Here is a 20,058-nt window from a genome sequence, read left to right on the forward strand (position 1 = left end):
AATGCAGGAAATTGGGACTGTCACATACCAGCAACAAAAGAAACACATTGAGTCATGTATAAGTGTTAAAAACTATTTTATTAATAACTACTTATGATAATAAGAAAAATAATGTTCTCTCTCTCTCTCCTCTCTGTTCCAAACAACGTCATTACGTCCTTATCTCCTGTTGTCGTCATCACACCACACACACACACACACACACACACGCACACACACGCACACACACGCACACACACACACACACACTCACACACACACACACACACATACACACACACACACACACACTCACACACACACACATACTACTGTGCTATGTCTTAAAGGGACATTCACCAATAGTAACCTAATCCATAACAGAACTAGGTGGGTGGGCACTGTGGTTGGCATGGACTGGTTGGGTTTAAGGTCCTGTATCCATGCTGTATTGCATTATGACTCTATGACTCTATTCAAAGATCTCTGTCAAGGCCCAAGAAATCACTTTGTTTCCCTCACTGTCCTGGGATAGATCCCACCAGGTCCTGGGGACATGCATCTTAATATTTTTCAAGATACCCAATACCTCCTCCTGTCAACATGCTCTAGAATGTCAACATACTCACCCCTAATCTCACCACCTTCTACGTCTTTCTCCTTGATGAATACTGATGCAAAGTACTCATTAAGGACCTCACCCACTTCCTCTGGCTCTACGCATAAATCCCCTCCTTTGTCCTTGAGTGGACCTGCCCTTTCCCTCACCATCCACTTCCCCCAAACATACATATAAAAGGCTTTAGGAGTCTCCTTAATCCTACTTGCCAAGGGCATTTCACTGCCCCTTTCAGCTTCTTTCTGTGGTGCATTGATTACATGATTCTATGACTTGCACGGCCAGATTACAAACTAGAAAAAAACGCTCATGCACAAAACCAGGCAGCAAGTGTGGAGATATCTTCTCTTGAGCTTCTGAGCATATCCAGCATTTTCTGTTCTCAACGAGTTGTAGACTCTCAGAGATATACAGGATAGAAACAGCCCCTTTGGCCTACTGAGTCAGTGCCGACCACTGACCACCCATTTATGCTAATCCTGCATTCATCCCATTTCTTATTCTCTGTAAATTCTCATTATCTCCCCCAGATTCTACGCTTGGGCAAGTTACAGTGGCCAATTAACCTACCAAACTGCACACCTTAGGTATGTGGGAGGAAACCAGAGCACCCGGAGGAAACCCACCTGGTCACAGGGAGAGTGTGCAAGCTCCACGTGGACGGCACCTGATGTCAGGATTGGTATTGGTGTTGGTTTATTATTGTCACTTGTACTGAGGTACAGTGAAAAACTTGTCTAGCATTCTGATCGTACAGGTCAATTCATTACACAGTGCAGTTACATTGAGTTAGTACAGAGTGCATTGAGGTAGTACAGGTAAAAACAATAACAGTACAGAGTAAAGTGCCACAGCTACAGAGGAATTGCAGTGCAGGTAGACAATAAGGTGCAAGGTCACACCCGAGACTCTGGCAGTGGCTCTACCAGCTGTGTGGCTATGTTGCCCCATTTTCTATTGCAGGTGTCCAGTACCTGCTATACTTTGTTTTGGGTCATACATGGAGATCCACTGGGAGCCTACTCTTAAGCACTGAGCGAGTTACAGAATGTTATGTTGCTAACCTCCATTTAAGCCTTGTGTATCTTTTCTCCTTAGACCAGCTCAGTGGTGTGAGCTGATTATCATTAATACTGTGTCATTAAAGAAATAAACAAAAGTTCAGGTGAATAGGTTTTATTTTGAGTGTTATACATCAAGCTGCATGAGGTGCTCTGTAACTCTTCAACTGATTCTCCTGCTGATTCTCTTGTAATCAATGTCACCAATGGTCATTGTCTGTAATGAGAACATTACACAATGTTTATCAAAGAACACTGTACAAATACAAGGCAAGTCCCCAGCTTTGCTTGATTGCAGGCACACTCCCTTCTGAGTCATACGTTCTTAAGTCAACATCATGCTTTTGGACTGACACTCCAAAGTAAAGCAGTGCTACAAAAACTTGTATCTTGCCTTATCTTTCCCTATTTTTAATGAAAGACCATGCACCCAAAATACTAACCCTGTTCCTCTCTGCATTATTGCTGCCTGACCTTGTGAGTATTTCCAACATTTGCTGTTTTATTTCATTTTTCCAACACTGACCATGTTTTATTTTTGGTGTGACGGGAGTTGATAATTAAAAACATTAAATTGGCCCATTTGGTACCACTCTTACAGAGCTATAGAGTCATAGAGTCATACAGCATGGAAACAGGCCTTTCAGCCCAACTCGTCCATGCCAACCAAGATGCCCATCTAAGCTAGTCCCATCTGCCTGTGTTTGGCCCATATCCCTCTAAACCTTTCCCATCCATGTACCTGTCCCAGTGAAATGTGAGTAAGAAAGTTATGGAATCGATTTCTCTTATGGGGATATCTAGAATCAGAGGTCACTGTTTAAAAGTAAGGCCCCACCCTATATAAGACAGAGATGAATTGGGTAACGTTTATTTCTCTCAGAACATTGTGACTTCTTCTTAGCAGAGTCATTGAATATCCTTAAGGCAGAGGTAGACAGATTCTTGATAAGCAAGGGTTCCCCGAGGGAATACAGGAATGCAAAGTTGAGGTTGCAATCAGCAAGGGTGAGTGACAGAAAGAACAAATGGGAAGGTCTGTGAGGGGGTGGAAAACAGGAGAATTTGAATGCCAGAAGTGCTGGAACTGGGTGAAAAGATAGTGACCAACACAAGGTCAATCTGGTGGAGAATAAATAGATGGAAGCTCCGTCAAACCAATGGGACTATATAAACCAATCAGAATAATGTTACTGTCACTAAAGATAAATACTTACATCTGCAGAACACCTAATCAACTCTCTTAGGAGCATCTAATACAGAGGGAAAATGAAAGAACTGAAGACTCTGGAAACCTGAAATAAAATCTGGTCTCACCCTATCGGAGAAATTCCTTTTTTTCTACCCATCCCTCCCCCAACTTCTCCGCTCCCCAACTTTTTTCCTCTCTTTCCCAGTTCTGAGGAAGTGTCCCGGACCTGAAATGTTAAGCCTGTTTCTCTTTCCACAGGTGCCGCCTGACCTGTTGAGTGTTTCCAGCATTTTCTGTTTTTATTCCTTGGAATATAGTGGTTGACTCTATTAAGTGGTGAAACAGGTCCCACATCGTCTACTCTTTTCCCTAATTTTTACACCCTTATGTACATCAGACATTCAGTCTTTTCTGATACATGTGGTGCAATATTGAGAGAGCCCTGCATTGCCTGGGGTGCCAGTATTTTGAAGAGATATTAACATGAGACCCTGTTGATTCTCAGCTGGATATAAGTCATGATTTTGAAGAAGGGTATAGGACTTATTCCCACTGGATAACTTCTATTTCTCAACCAACATCTAAAACTGATCATCAAGTCACCATTGCACTTGTTACTGTTGAACCTTGGTGTGGGTCACTTAACTGTTGCACTTTCCACATCACAACTGACTACAGTTCAGGCATAATTCTTGGCTGTAAGTTGCTTTGGAATGTCACAAGGTTCATTACATTAACCCCCTTTTTCTTTCCATTTTAAACAATGGCATAAATTTAAAGACACATTCAAATATTGAAAGCAGATTCATAAGCACAATATATCTCAGATGTCATTCAGAGCTCAATTTGCACCTGTGCATACATATACATGCATATGACATTAACCTCAATTTAACTTGATCTGACTTGACTATACACAGTTCAGCAATAATATATGATGTGGTGTGTGTGATTGCTGTTTTAACACACACTTTAGCCTAGTTCTATTTACCTCTTTGTTTAAGTAGTAGATCTGCAAACTATTGTTAATTTTTAGTCATTATTTTTCTTGCTGTTATTGCATATTGAGATTTGAAACCTATTAACAGGATAACAACTGCACATTATGGTAATAAGATTTAGCCCTGATATTATTCACCCCTTGTTACGATCACAGATGTGACAATGTTCAGGGACTTTGCACTGTGAGCTGATAAAGATTTTAAAACTTGCATTTGTATCCCTTTCAGCCAAGGTGTTTTTCAGTCAACGAAATACCTTGGAGCAAAAATACAAACTGCTGGAGGAACTCAGCAGGTTAAACAGCAACTGTGAAGGCAAAAGGATGGCTGATGTTTTGAGTCAAGACCCTGCATCAGGACTGAGAGTGTGGAGAGAGGGAAGATAACCAGTATATAGAAGAAGTAAGAGGGAGGTGTGAGACAGGAGCTGATAGGAGATAGGTTTCCACGTTAGGTTGATAGTTGTATCTCCAATTAAATACTTTGAAAACTTTCACAAAACGTGCATGGAAGTAATGTATTTTTGCTCCGAATTACACCAATCACTCTTTTTAAATTATCAGAGCAAGAATGAGACATGAGGTACTTAGGGAAACATTGGTTAAAGCCCAATATCAGCATTTCAATCTCCACCCAGCTGCCTCATTGGTAGTGGACAAAGGGCTATCATGAACTGGCAGAAGCTCTTGGGGATCTCCTGTATAGTGGGCAGGAGCTACCCTATTTCTCCTGGTTGAACAGAAACACTTTAAAATAATTTATTTTTGTAGCAGTCACTTGTCAAGGATGCCTGCCAGCCTGGCCATTCCCTTTTCTCACTTCTACCTCCTAGGAGAAGGTACAGGAGCTTGAAAGCCTGGATGACCAGAGTCAAGAACAGCTTCTTCCCCACTGCTGTCAGACTCCTGAACCAATCCCATCTTTCACATCCCCTTCCTGATGGTGCTGCCACATTCTCGAATCCTTAATTCTACCTCTTGTTATTGTCACTCCAGCATTTCTTTTTGCACTACCTCAGTTTGCGCTGCTATACTTTTTGCCACTCTATTGTTTCTGCACGTGACACTGTACTTATTGTTGTATTTATTATTTACTACCACGTATGCTGTTGTCTCTGTGAGCTTCAAGCGAGCAAGGAATTTCATTGTGCCCTGATGTACATGACAATAAACTCATCTGATCTGATCTAATCTGATTTACTAGCAGCTTTCAAGTGCTTTCTGGGGGGTAGATCACTAGATGTTTCAACACTAAGCAGATCAGAGGAAATGGGATTGGAGTTGAGGGTAAGTAGAGTTAAATTGTAGAATTTGCCATGATCTTGTTGAATGGGCTCAAAGTGTCCCATGACCTAGTCCTGTTCTATTTCTTGCATTGCTGAGAATTCAATTATAATCCCGTCATCCCATGTTACCACCTGGTAACCTCACAGTCAGCCACTGAAAGTGGTCCAAAGCCTTCAGTTTTCAAAGGAACAATACCAAAGTCTGTAGTAGAAGAAATCCCACACCATGGTGAGAGGTTACTTACAATAATCAATTGGTCTCCAATAAGCTCTGTGACCGAGGTAATGTTTTGCATCTTGACAACAAGTTTATTGCTCCCTTCAGCATTCACTAAGGCCTAGATCATTAAGATATAAGGTAGTTAAAAATAAACCTGTGGAAATAATGGTTGCCAATTTAACTTCTACAGATGCAGGTAGTTCTGTTATAAAGCTAAAGCAAATTGGATATAATGCCATTGGTGAATTAGGCAACACTATTTGTTTTACATGGGCTGAATTGGTAACAGAAACATTTTTAATCAGGAATTAGCCCTTCAGTAATCAGACACAGTTGTCCCTTAAGAACACAGCCTGCTAGTTTCACTGCAGGAGGCCACTTAAGAGAGTTACTTTGGAAATTGACAAGCAACTGCTTCTATTGATACTAGTGCAATGATACTCTATAAAACAATGTAACATACAGCCTTTAGTATTTTTAGCTTGCTGTTGCAAAATAAACCTATAGCTATTCAAACACCTTTATATTTGAAAATTCTGCAGGAAAAAAATAACTTTGTTATTGTCAGTCTGAAACTCTCCAGCCCCAACCCCCTTTTTAACAATTGACACAATTGTTTTTAATAACACAATTTTCTATAAAGCAAGGTTTCTTAGGAAGACAACGACAATGCTACAGCAAAACTACCTATACTGGTTTCACAATATTGGTATTGCTATTGGATTTGGTATTGGTAATGGTTTTTTATTGTCACTTGTACCGAGGTACAGTGAAAAACTTGGCTTGCATACTGATTGTGCAGGTCAATTCATTACACAGCGCAGTTACATTGAGTTAGTTCAGAGTGCATTGAGGTAGTACAGGTAAAAACAATAACAGAATACAGAGTAAAGTGTCACTGCGACAGAGAAAGTGCAGTGCAAGTAGACAATAAGGTGCAAGCTCCCAACAAGGTAGATTGTGAGGTCAAGAGTCCATCTCGTCGTATAAGGGAACTGTTCAATAGTCTTATCACAGTGGGATAGAAGCTGTCCTTGAACCTGGTGGTATGTGTCCTCAGGCTCCTGTATCTTCTGCCTGATGGGAGAGGAGAGAAGAGAGGATGACCCGGGTGGGTGGGGTCTTTGATTACGCTGGCTGCTTCACCAAGGCAGCGAGAGGTAAAGACAGAGTCCACGGAGGGGAGGCTGGTTTCCTTGACGCACTGGGCTGTGTCCACAACTCTCTGCAGTTTCCTGCAGTCCCATGCAGAGCAGTTATGAGGATAGGTTAAGCGAACTTTTCTCCTTGGAGAGAAGGAGGATGAGACGGGACTTGATAGAGGTGTACAAGAGGCATAAATCGAGTGGACAGTCAGAGATTTTTTCCTAGTCCAACAGTGGCTAACTTGAGGGGGCATAATTTTAAGTTAACTGGAGGAAGGTATAAGGGGGATGTCAGGAATGCGTTTTTTACACAGAGAGTGGTGTGTGTGTGGGATGCACTGCCTGCAGAGGTTGTGGGGGCAGATACATTAAGGACATTTAAGAGACTCTTAGATAGACACATGAATGATAGAAAAATAGGGGGCTATGTGGGAGGGAAGGGTTATATAGATCTTAGAGCAGGATAAAATGTCAGCACAACATTGTGGGCCAAAGGGCCTGTACTGTGCTGTAGTGTTCTATGTTCTATGTTCAAATAGAGAGGAGGGTTACCTTAATCTGTTCTCCTGTGGGACTTTGGACTTCCGTCTCCTCTCCAATTGTAAACTCATTGACAATCACTTTGTTGCCCTTGGTGACGGTGACCTTGAAGTGGTCTCCAGTTTGGACAATCTCGGAAACACTCTTGAGGTCTTTCCCTTTCTCAATCAAATCATCCGGGATACCTAGAAAATGAACAAAGAAGTTTTTAACCAGTAAAATCACTGACAGGGATAAGGCCATAACCACGTTCCTCCCTCCCTATGATTCCCTCAACCTTTCATGTAGTTACTCCCTAGTTGCTGTGGAGAGAGTCCTATTGGAGTTCAACACCCTTCCTGTGGAGAAGAAGCAGCAGTTAGGAGCTGTCACTACAGTTACTGTTGTAAACTGCACAGGTTGAATACTGAGTCAAAAACACCAAACTCTGCATTTAATGTACTGATGATATTTTGCAGGGGATCAATGGGTTCCACTTGTGATAAATGCAGATTATGTTTAACACATCAAAAAAGGGTGAGAGGTAATTTCTAGACAAATAGTTCTGAGATTTGATTGAACTTTGCAAGTGAGAATCTTCTGATCCAGTTCCGACAAAGACAAAAGAGACTGCAGATGCTGGGATCTGAAACACAAAAGAGTTAAGCAGTTTTGAGGGGAATGTGAGAAAGAGTGTAAAGGGGAGATAGCCAGTAGAAAGAGAGGAGGTGGCTATCTCCCCTTTACACTCAGTCCTGAGGCAGGGTCTCAACCCAAACATCGACGATCCCTTTGCCTCCACAGTTAAGATAGTGTAGCAACTCACCGCACCGGCATCGAACCAGTTCCTGACATCACGAACGTCGTCGGAGGACCCGATCCAAGATGGCACGGGCCCCCCCTTCTTCCTCATCGTCGGGCTAGGAAAGCCCACACGCTGGAAGGTCAGGTGACCAGCATGTGATGTCAGCGCGGGAACTGTAGCGCGGGAAGTTTTTGGATAATAAAGACGCACCGTGCCCCTGTTGTTCATTCGACTTCTGATTTCAAACTGAAATGATTTCATGTCATTTCATAGTGTGTAGCTAGCCGCTACCTTAGTGACCCCGACGGGCCCAAATGTTTTTGGACCCACGATGTCTGCACAACAAGAGGTACAGACAGTAGCCCTTAAACTGCCCACCTTCTGGACCCTCAGACCTCATGTCTGGTTCAACCAGGCCGAGGCCCAGTTCCAGATTCGCCAGATCATCAGGAATGACACCAAGTACTACTACCTGGTGAGTGCACTTGACCAAGACACCGCAGCCCAGGTCAAGGACTTCATTCAGGCGCCCCAGGGGGAGGAGAAGTACAATCAGTTCAAGACTCTCCTTCTCGAGACTTTCGGCCTTTCCCGACACGAACAGGCCTCCTGCCTCCTCCAACTCGATGGGTTGGGTGACAGACTCCCCTCTGCGCTCATGAATGAGATGTTGGCCCTGGCAGATGGCCACAAACCCTGCCTGATGTTTGAGCAAGCCTTCCTGGAGCAGTTACCCGATGACATCCACCTGCTCCTGGCGGACGCCGATTTCAGTGACCCCCGGAAGGTGGCTGCCTGGGTGGATGTCCTTTGGTGGGCGAGAAAGGAGAGTGGGGTGTCTGTCGAGTGTGTTGCCATGCCATGTACCCAGCAGCCCAGCAGGCCAGACCCGGCAATCGAATGCACCCCACCCGCAACCAGGTCTGAGACACCGACCAACCAATAGTGTTTCTACCACCAGCGGTGGTGTGCTGACACCCGCAGGTGCCGGCCACTATGCAGGTTTCTGGGAAACGCCAGAGCCAGCCGCTGCTGATGGCTACGGTGGCTGGCCACCCGGATAGCCTCTTGCATGTGTGGGACAGGTGTTCCGGACATCGGTCTCCACATCCTTCCTGCAATGTGGTGACTAGAACTGCATACAATACTCCAAATATTATAGCCAACATTTTATACAGCTGCAACATGACTTCTCAACTTTTATATTCAACACTCCAACCGATAAAGACAAGTTTATAGTACACCTTCTTTACCACTCTGTCTACTCGTGTTGCCACTTTCAGGGAGCTATAGACTTGTACCCTAAGGTCCCTTGTATATCAATGCTCCTTAAGGTTCTGTCATTTACTGTATATTTTCTTCTTACATTTGACTTTCCAAAGTGCAACACCTCGCACTTGTCCAGATTAAACTCCATCTGCCGTTTCTCTGCCCACATTTCCAATTGACCTATATCCTCTGTATCCTTCCTCATTATCCACAGCTCTGCCAATTTTTGTGTTGTCTGCAAACTTACCAATCGGCCCACCTACATTTTAGTCCAAATCTTTCATATAAAATTTATTTATTTATATAATTATATGTTATATCTATATATTTTTTAATATTTTATGTGTGTGTATATATACATCACAAACAGCAGAGGTCCCAGCACTGATCCCTGCAGAACACCGCTGGTCACAGACCTCCTGTCAATATAACAGCCCTCCACCACTACCCTCTGTCTTGTATGGCCAAGACAGTTTTGACTCCAACCTACTAACACAAGAAACAAGTCAGCCATTTATCTCAAAGAAAGCACCCACATACAGCTATGGGATAATGATCTGATAATCTGTAATAGAGATGGTGGCAGAGAGATCAGTATTGGCATGGACACCAGGACTAACACCTTGATAGAATGTTATGAGAGTTTTACAGATCTATCTATTGATAGATCTATCTATTGTAAATAGAAGGTATTGGTTTGATGGTATAATGAACATAAAGAAAGACATGCACTTATTGTAGACACAGGAGACTGCAGATGCTGACATGTGGAGCAACACACAAAGGAGCCGGAGGAACTCAACAGTCAGGCAGCATCTGTGGAGGTCAATGGACAGTAGACCTTAGAGTCGAGTCAGTCCTGATGAAGGGTCTTTACCCGAAACGTCGACTGTCCATTTCCCTCCATAGATGTATTGATTATTTTGTATTTCCTGCATATAATTTTATGAATAATGTTTATTTCTGAAATAAAAAAAAAGAAATGCAGATCTGTGAGAGAGGGAAGGCCACTAAGTTCAGGATCTCATTTAAAAGTAAATGTTTCTAACATCTCTTAGTGGGGCATCAGCCTAGATCTCTGAGCTCGTGGCTCAGGACTGGGGCTTGAACCACATCCTTTTGACTTGTTACGGACTCAGTGAAAGTCCCTTTAAGATAGAGAGTGTGTGTGTATGTGTGTGTGGGGCGTGCTTACGTCAATAGAAGATAAAGGACGTAATGACGTGGTTGAAGAAGGCAGAAGAAGAAGAAAGAGAGAGAGAGAAGGGAGAGAGACACCAGCCTGCTTGTTTTCTCTATCGATGGATGAGAAACAATAACTGTGTTTGCCACTGAAATCCATGTATGGAAGTTGGAAGTAATCCGGTGGAGTTCACTTTGTTGCTGACCTGTAGAAGGAAACAGGTATTTGTGTGTGGACGACCACGGTTCGGATGCTTTTCGGGGTGAGGAAGTCACTACCGAGTAAACACTGGAGTGTCGTGGAACATTTGGATTTCGTATGTACTCTCTCTATGTTTTTCTACATCTACATCTTATCTTCAGACAACGGTGGTTGTTGAAGAAGCCCTTACTCATGTTTCACCTTATGGCTTGCGGAACTGAACTTTAAGAACCATTCAGGAACTGGGAGTTTTGGACTTTGTCACACACACACACGACGAGTTTAGTTTTGGGGTTAACGTTCGAGGTTTAACATTCTTGAATTCTAACATACTAACATTTTCACTTTTATTTTACGTATTATCATAAGTAGTGATTAATAAAATAGTTTTTAACACTGAATCATGCTCAGTGTGTTTCTTTTGTTGCTGGTTTGTGACAAAATTGGGGGCTCGTCCGGGATAGTTCCCAAGGTTAACGAGTGTCGTCTGGGATTGTTCCCCAGATTGACAAGATTTGTTCGGGGATCCAATCCAAAGATTTTTGAGGGAGGTCTGATAAATTCTTTTTAATTGGCTTGTGTGTGTGGAAACCAGCAGCAATGGATATTAAGGCATTTTTGGAGTCACCAACCCAAAAGGGATTGGAGGTGGCGAAAAAGGATGATTTGATAAAGATTGCTACAAGGCTAAACCTTACAGAAGTAAAGCAGTCTATGAGAAAGGCAGATATTCAGAGACTGATAGCTGGCCATTATGTGGAAAAGAAGGTGTTTGAGAAGGAAGTGTTAAAACAGTTTCCTGGCAGTGAAATAGCAATTTCTGAGGCACAGGTGCAGCTGGCAAAGATAGAAGCTGAACGACAGCAAACCCAGTTAAAGATAGAGGCTGAACGAGAGCAAAATAAATTAGAAGCTGAACGAGAGCAAAAGAGATTAGAGGCTGAACGAGAACAAACCCAGTTAAAGATAGAGGCCGAACGAGAGAAATTAGAGGCCGAACAAAAGATAACTCAGATGAAGTTAGAGGCTGAATGGGAACGAGAGATAACTCGGATGAAGTTAGAGGCTGAACGGGAACGGGAACTAATTCGGTTAAAGTTTTAGGCAGAGGAGAAGGAAAAACAGAGGCAGCATGAGTTACAAATGAAGCGTAGGAGTTCGGAATCTGATTCTGATGATGGTTTTTCAGCCAGCAGGGAGGTTCGATTAGTCCCTCCGTTTGAAGAAGATCAGGTTGATCAGTATTTCCAACATTTTGAAAAGGTTGCTGTGAGTTCAAACTGGCCAAGGAAAGGATGGGCTCTTATGGTACAGAGTGTGATTAAAGGTAAAGCTCAAAAAGCTTATTCTGCTTTGTCTGCTGAGGATGCAGCTGATTATACCAAGGTAAAACAAGCTATTTTGAAGGCCTATGAATTGGTCCCTGAGGCTTATAGACAAAAATTCAGAGACTTGAGGAAATCTGCAGATCAGACTTATATGGAATTTGCCAATGGAAAGAGAATATGTTTTGAACGATGGTGCCTGGCTAAAAATGTAGATGGGGATTATGATAAATTGACAGAATTGATACTGGTGGAAGACTTTAAAAGATGTGTTCCAGCTGAATTAACAACATATTTAAATGAAAAGGCAGTGGAAACTTTACAAGAAACTGCTAGGTTGGCAGATGATTATGCTTTAACCCATAAATCCAAATGGGGACAACCTAAAACCTTTCAAAGGAGTTACAAAGACAATCCAGGGAAACCGGAGATTAAATTGGGAGGTAATCAAAAAGGAAAAGATGAAAAGAAGCCAGGGCTGGAGAAATCTGTTGAGCGTACTTGTTATTACTGTAAGAAACCTGGCCACGTGATATCTAATTGTGCCCTTTTGAAGAAAAAGAAGGAAGCTGGGCCCAATGCTTGCTTTCAGGCAATTAAAAATCAAAAAGGTTTAGGAGATGCTGTTAAAGACCAGTCCTTGCAAGAGGGAAAAGCGGAAAAGTTGGAGGAGGTGAGAAAGGAATTCCGTTCGTATGTATCAGAGGGTTTTGTTTCACTGAATGATGAGTCACCCCAGGTGCCAGTGAAAATTCTTAGAGATACTGGGGCTAGTCAATCTCTCTTGCTGGACAGTGTTTTAAATTTTGGAGAAGAAAGTGACACTGGTGAAGTAAATCTAGTACGAGGCGTTACAGGTGAGACCATGTCTGTCCCTTTTCACAGGGTGATTTTAAAGTCAAAGTTCGTAGAAGGACCAGTCGAGATAGGGATAAGACCTAGTTTGCCAGTGGAAGGAGTTTCTTTGTTATTGGGAAATGACCTTGCAAATGGAGAAAGTGATCCTGTGGTACGGTTAACAACCAAACCAAGGATTGATGAGTCTGAGGATGATCCAGATGTTTACCCATCATGTGCAGTGACTCGAGCTAGAGCTAGAGAATTAGCCAAGACAGACAGTCCGGTGCAGTCTGATGTAGTTCCTTGTGACAGTCCTAAACAGGAAGAAAATTATGATGCCTTATCTGAGACTTTTATGTCTTCACTGGAGGATCAACATCCTTACAGTGAGCCTGAATTTAAAGATTTGTCTTTGTCAAGGAAGGATTTTATGGTGGAACAGACAAAGGACCCTGAGTTGACAGAATTGAAAGAAAAAGCACTCTCATGTGAGGAGATTGAAAAAGTGCCAACTGGATACTATGTCAAAAATGGAGTGTTAATGAGGAAATGGAGACCTCCTCATGTTCCTGTTACTGAGGAATGGGAAGTTATTCATCAGGTTGTTGTTCCAAAAGTTTATAGGGATGAGATTTTAAACCTGGCCCATAGTATGCCTTTGGGTGGTCATTTTGGTGTGAATAAAACTGTAGGGAAGATCTTGAAACAATTCTATTGGCCTGGTTTGAGAAAAGATGTGGTGATGTTTTGTCGAACCTGCCACACATGTCAGATGGTAGGTAAACCAAATCAAAAACCCCCTGTGGCTCCTTTGAAACCAATTCCTGCTTTTGGTGAACCCTTTTCGAAGGTGATTGTGGACTGTGTTGGCCCCTTACCAAAGTCTAAGACTGGAAATCAGTATTTGTTAACCATCATGTGTGCCACTTCTAGATTTCCAGAGGCAATACCCCTTAGAAATATTAAGGCCAAGACGGTGTCAAAGGCTCTTGTAAAATTTTTTACCTTGTTTGGTTTGCCAAAAGAAATCCAATCTGATCAAGGTAGTAATTTTATGTCAAAAATTTTTCAACAAATAGTCTATGAGCTGGGAGCAAAGCAGATTGTATCATCTGCATATCACCCAGAATCTCAAGGAGCTCTGGAGAGATTTCATTCTACTCTCAAAAATATGCTGAAGACTTATTGCTTTGAAAACACCAAGGATTGGGACGAAGGTATCCATTTACTTTTGTTTGCCGTTAGAGAATCGATCCAGGAGTCAATCGGATTTAGTCCGTTTGAGCTTGTGTTTGGACATAGGGTGAGAGGACCTTTGGAGTTGTTAAGAGAGCAGTGGGTTAATGAGGAAGTTCACTTGAGTCTGTTGGACTACGTCCAAAAATTTAAAACTCGGTTGGAGAGAGTCTGCCAGCTAGCGAGAGAGAATTTGAAAACCAGCCAGATAAGAATGAAGACATATTTTGATAGACGTGCTCGGCCTAGGACATTCGCAGTGGGGCAAAAGGTGTTGGTATTTTTCCCTAGCCAAAATAATCCCTTGCAAGCTCGTTTTTCTGGACCCTATGTTATTGAATCTCGAGTGACTGATCTAACATATGTAATCAAAACACCAGATAGACACAAGAAAACACAACTCTGTCATGTAAACATGCTAAAACCTTATTATGAGAGGGATTCAGTTGTGGCCTTGGTGGATGGTGTAAAGGTTGTTTCTAGAATGCCTGATGTTGATGTTGAGGAAGGCCAATTTAGACCAAATATTGTTCCATCAAAACTAAAAAACCAAAATATCCTGGAGAACCTTGAAACGAAGTTGGACCATTTACAAGTTTCACAAAAACAACAGATGAGAGAATTAATTTTAAAATTTAAAAATCTGTTCCCAGATGTTCCAAACAGAACATCGATAATTACCCATGATGTTGATGTTGGGGATGCAAAACCAATCAAACAACACCCATATCGAATGAATGTGGAAAAAAGTAAACTTGTTGATCAGGAAATAAAATACATGTTGGAAAATGATATTATTAGACATTCTAGTTCAAATTGGAGTTCGCCCTGTGTTATTGTACCTAAACCTGATGGAACTGTTAGATTTTGCACAGATTACAGGAAAGTGAATGCTGTAACAAAGTCAGATGCTTACCCTATTCCTAGGGTGGATGATTGCATAGACAGAGTGGGAAAGGCAAAATTTCTTACAAAGATTGACCTATTAAAAGGGTACTGGTGTGTTCCATTAACAGATAGAGGAAGGGAAATTTCAGCCTTTGTAACCCCTTCTGGATTGTATGAATACAATGTTTTGCCATTTGGAATGAAAAATGCTCCGGCAACATTTCAAAGAATGATTAATTCAGTGATTCATGGGTTAAAACATACAGATGCCTACATTGACGACTTAGTGACTGGGAATGATACTTGGGAAGATCACATCTCTGCGTTAGAAAGGTTGTTTGAAAGACTTTCCAAGGCTAACCTTACAGTTAACTTGGCTAAAAGTGAATTTGGCCATGCCACTGTGACGTATCTTGGTTATGTTGTAGGTCAAGGCAAGCAAGCTCCTGTTCAGGCAAAAGTTCAAGCAATATCTGAGTTCCCTATTCCCACAGGTACGAGGACTGTTAGAAGATTTTTGGGAATGGTTGGATATTATCGAAAATTTTGTAAAAATTTTGCTGATATTGCTCTTCCCCTAACTAATCTTCTGAAGAAGGGAGTAAAGTTTGTTTGGACAGATTCTTGTCAAGAAGCATTTAAGAAGCTGAAAGCCATTTTATGCTACCATCCTGTGCTCAAAACACCTGACTTTGAAAAGCCATTTTCATTAGCAGTAGATGCCAGTGATGAAGCTGCAGGAGCTGTGTTGTTGCAGAAGGGTGACCTTGACGATATTGACCATCCTGTAGCTTACTTTTCAAAGAAATTTAATGAACATCAAAAGAATTATTCCACCATAGAGAAAGAATTACTGTCGCTTGTTTTAGCCTTGCAACATTTCAGTGTATATGTTTGCACCGCTCAGAAACCATTGACTGTGTATACAGATCATAACCCATTGGTGTTTCTGAGCCGAGTCAAAAACAAGAACAGAAGGCTGTTAAACTGGAGTTTAATTTTGCAAGAGTTTGATCTCATGATAACTCACATTAAAGGCAAAGATAATGTGATTGCTGATTGTCTTTCTCGATGTTAAATGGGAAACATGTATCTGTACTAATCTGATAGTCTGTAGTTGTGTAGCATGATAATTATTAACATTACTAACTGTATGCGCGGTTAAAATTTTCTTGGGAAAATTTTTTTTTAGGTGGGAGGTGTTACGGACTCAGTGAAAGTCCCTTTAAGATAGAGAGTGTGTGTGTATGTGTGTGTGGGGCGTGCTTACGTCAATAGAAGATAAAGGACGTAATGACGTGGTTGAAGAAGGCAGAAGAAGAAGAAAGAGAGAGAGAGAAGGGAGAGAGACACCAGCCTGCTTGTTTTCTCTATCGATGGATGAGAAACAATAACTGTGTTTGCCACTGAAATCCATGTATGGAAGTTGGAAGTAATCCGGTGGAGTTCACTTTGTTGCTGACCTGTAGAAGGAAACAGGTATTTGTGTGTGGACGACCACGGTTCGGATGCTTTTCGGGGTGAGGAAGTCACTACCGAGTAAACACTGGAGTGTCGTGGAATATTTGGATTTCGTATGTACTCTCTCTATGTTTTTCTACATCTACATCTTATCTTCAGACAACGGTGGTTGTTGAAGAAGCCCTTGCTCATGTTTCACCTTATGGCTTGTGGAACTGAACTTTAAGAACCATTCAGGAACTGGGAGTTTTGGACTTTGTCACACACACCCACGAAGAGTTTAGTTTTGGGGTTAACGTTCGAGGTTTAACATTCTTGAATTCTAACATACTAACATTTTTTTTTTACTTTTTTTTTCAGTGTTAACTCAGTGACAGTTTTTTCAGTGACAGACTCAGCAACAAGAGCAGGACCATTGAGACATAGCTGATGCTGAAATATAGCAGGCTCTTTGGCCCCGATCAGTATTGCTACTCCACCATTGCAAAACATCAGATTACAAGGGAAGTACTAACAAGGGAGACTGTCCAGAACAACAGGATATTCTGATGAACCTCTCAGTTCAATCATGCACCTGATACCAAACGTCTTAAAGCGGCATTGCCTTTTTCAGTTGACACCTTCATTGCTTTGGAAGCTAGCCAGTTGATTAACCAAGCAATGGAATTGTATTATCTGACCAAAAGTAAGCAGTGACTTGACAGGCTTGAGTCCATTGTTGAGAGAAATAGATGACTAGTCACTGTTCCACTTAAAACAAAGTTTATACATCTATGACTCTATAAAACAGTTGGACAAATACATGGATAGGAAAGGTTGAGAAGTTATGGGCCAAATGTGGGCAAATGGGACTAGTGTCGGATCTGGTTATTTTCAAATCCACAGGTTCTTTCAGGACTCCAGGAATGAGTTGAAAACAATTTGGTGCTTCACAAAGTTTTATTGGAAAAGTTTAAAACAAAGAAACAGTCACAGAGCACACGGCACTGGCTTTGATGAGCCGAGACAAAGGGAACAAAAGATGAGCTCAGGCCAGGGGGAGGAAGAGCCAGAGAGAGATTAACAAGAAACGACACCTTTTATACCTGAGATAAGAGATACACCTGAGCTAACAATAGTCCAATCAAGAAACCTATTAGATTCTTGTGGCCAAACCAACCAATGAAAAAACCATATATTCACCTGATGGATGAAGCAATAAGCTTGGAAGTGGCCATTCCTTGTGCAGCCACTTGAGGTGTATTAAACACTATACATGTTAAAAAAACTACTTAAAACAGTCGAATCCAACACTAGCTTGGATGGGGCATCTTGGTTGGCATGGACCAGTTGTGCTGATGGTCCTGTTTCCATGCTGTATGTCTCTACGACTCTATAACAGCACTGCACACATACTTACTAACAAAAGTGAAGGAACATCATGAAAATAAGCAATTCAATTCATTGCTGAGGTGTTCATTTAATAGGACTTGTAACTCAACAAGTTTGGGTGTTGCAAGCTGGGATGTTACCTCCGTTTAGGTAACTTATGCTAGACATGAGAAGGAATGGGAACGTGTTTATGTATTAATCTGCGTAACACACAGAATTGATGCTAAAATATTTGCACAGTTCAAAGTCAGAAGTCAGTTAATTAATCAGGTTCTGAAAATATTTGGTACTAACCATTTGGTAATAACCATGAACCGTTATTATTATTTAAACTCATTTGGTTCACTGATGTGCTTCAGGGAAGGGGCTGCTCTGTCCTACTTGTGACTCAAGGCTCACAGCAATGTGATTAACCCTTAACCAAACTCAGAAGTGGTCTAAAATCCACTCAGTTCAAGGATAAGCAAAAATGCTGGCTCAGAAGTGACATCTCATGAATGAATGCAGACAATTAAATTAGAACAGATCGAGGTGACCAAACCCATTCAGTGCGTTTTTTTCTCAGATGGACATTCAGTTTAAGGAAACCCATCACCAGAGCCCCCAGATCAAGTGACCATAATCCACCCTTTTAAAAGCAACGCACACTGGTGTATTGGCTTTAGAAATGCATAATCACGAGTCAGCAGACTGTTTCCCAGCCCTCCTTATCTTTATCTGACTTGACTTCAAATCAGGGGAACAGAACAAGGAGTAGGCTCGCAATTCGCAACGTCCCATGACAAGTTAGAGCACAAGCCAAGTTGTCTCAGAATATCTCCTGCAAAGACACCAAAGTAACAACAAGAGCTTTGAGCTGAGCTGGTAACAACTGAACAAAACTTGACATCTTACTGTTTGGGATTTTCTGACAATACATTATTTACATGAGCGCATCTAAACATAACAGAAAGGAACAGGAGTAGGTCACACAGTTACCTATTTAGCCTGCTCACCTATTTAGTAAGACGATGAAGGATCTAAACCCAGCTTCAGCTCCATTTTCCTCCAGTCCTCCTAACACTTGATTCCTTTATGGTCCAATCTGTCTAACCCACTTGTGAATATATTCAATGACTCTGCCTCTACAGCTCCCTGTGGTAGAGAGTTTGAAAGATCCACAAATCTCCAGGCGAATATCTCCTGCAAAGACACCAATGTAACCACAAGAGCTTTGGGCTGAGTTGATAACAGCTAAACCAATCTTACTGTTTGGGATTTTCTGACAAGATGTCATTTACATGAGCGCATCTAAACATAACAGATAGGAACAGGAGTAGGTCACACAGTGCTTGGAGCCTCATCTCTGTCTTAAATGGGCAATCCCTTATTCTGAATCCATGTTCCCTTACACAGAACATAGAACATAGAACATTACAGCACAGTACAGGCCCTTCGGCCCACAATGTTGTGCCGACATTTTATCCTGCTCTAAGATCTATCTAACCCTTCCCTCCCATATAGCCCCCTATTTTTCTATCACTCATGTGTCTATCTATCCCCTCGGTTTAGATAGCCTCATGATGAGATCATCCTCACAGGATCTACCCTGGAGACTGACACACCTGCATTGACTTTTGACAGCACAGGCTACTAAGCAGATATATTGATCCCGGTTGCTATCCCAGTGCCATGGTCTGAAAGACAGGTCATGCAAGCAATGACTGGACAATCAAAGGATTCACTTACCGATAGCTTTCATAAATGGCTCAAAGTTTTCCTGCCTCTGCAGTTCATATCTTCCACTGAAAGCCATTATGGAGATGTCCCTCTGGGTGACACAGCCAGATGAGCTCGTCCTTTCCTAAGCTGCTGGCCTTCCTTTGCTGTGGAAGGATAAGGGACATGGTGTCTTATGATTCTATTGAGTCATTAACTGACTCAAGCAATGTGCAAGTGAGTCACTACTGATGTGGCAAGAGGCCTAATACATGTCAACAGCCTCCACTCCCTTTCCCTCCAGCTGAAGGTGCTAACCGGGAGAGGGTTCGGATCCATGTAAAAGCTCATCCACCTGCCACTGGCTCCCAACCACCCTCCTGCCACTGCCTCCATCTATCATTCACCTGCCACTGCCCTGCTCCTCTTCCCTACCTGGTGCGACCTGCCCGTGTTCTTACACACCTCCTCGGTCCACCAACAATCTGTCTCACCACTCCCCTTTTCCTTTTTGCACTGGCCGTCTGTCCTCTCCACTCTCAGCCCAAATGCAGGATTTCCACCTGAGATGTCGACAGTTCCTTCCCTCCTACAGATGCTGCTCGACCCACTGAGTTCCCTTCTGCAGATCACTTGTTGTCTCACCTGGTTCCCTGCTGGCTGTTAAGGAACGAAATCTGCTGGCCTGGAATGCGCTTGTGTCAATCATGCAATTTTTGCACCTAAGTTGCACCTAATTATTCCGCGTAGCTTCAAGGCT

General features: G+C 42.2%; 1 protein-coding gene across 1 annotated transcript; it reads right to left on the bottom strand.

Moving 5' to 3' along the window:
• Nucleotides 1-1,760: 1,760 nt before the first annotated feature.
• LOC127585223 (fatty acid-binding protein 1, liver-like) lies at nucleotides 1,761-19,467 on the bottom strand. Its single transcript, XM_052042513.1, has 4 exons — nucleotides 19,329-19,467; nucleotides 7,055-7,227; nucleotides 5,383-5,475; nucleotides 1,761-1,876 (listed from the first exon to the last, which is right to left on the bottom strand). The coding sequence occupies exons 1-4, from the start codon at nucleotides 19,393-19,395 to the stop codon at nucleotides 1,823-1,825; spliced, it is 387 nt and encodes a 128-aa protein (XP_051898473.1). The 5' UTR covers nucleotides 19,396-19,467; the 3' UTR covers nucleotides 1,761-1,822.
• Nucleotides 19,468-20,058: the final 591 nt, after the last annotated feature.

The sequence above is a fragment of the Pristis pectinata genome, chromosome 2, assembly GCF_009764475.1.
Source record: "Pristis pectinata isolate sPriPec2 chromosome 2, sPriPec2.1.pri, whole genome shotgun sequence".
Classification (NCBI taxonomy): Eukaryota; Metazoa; Chordata; class Chondrichthyes; order Rhinopristiformes; family Pristidae; genus Pristis; species Pristis pectinata.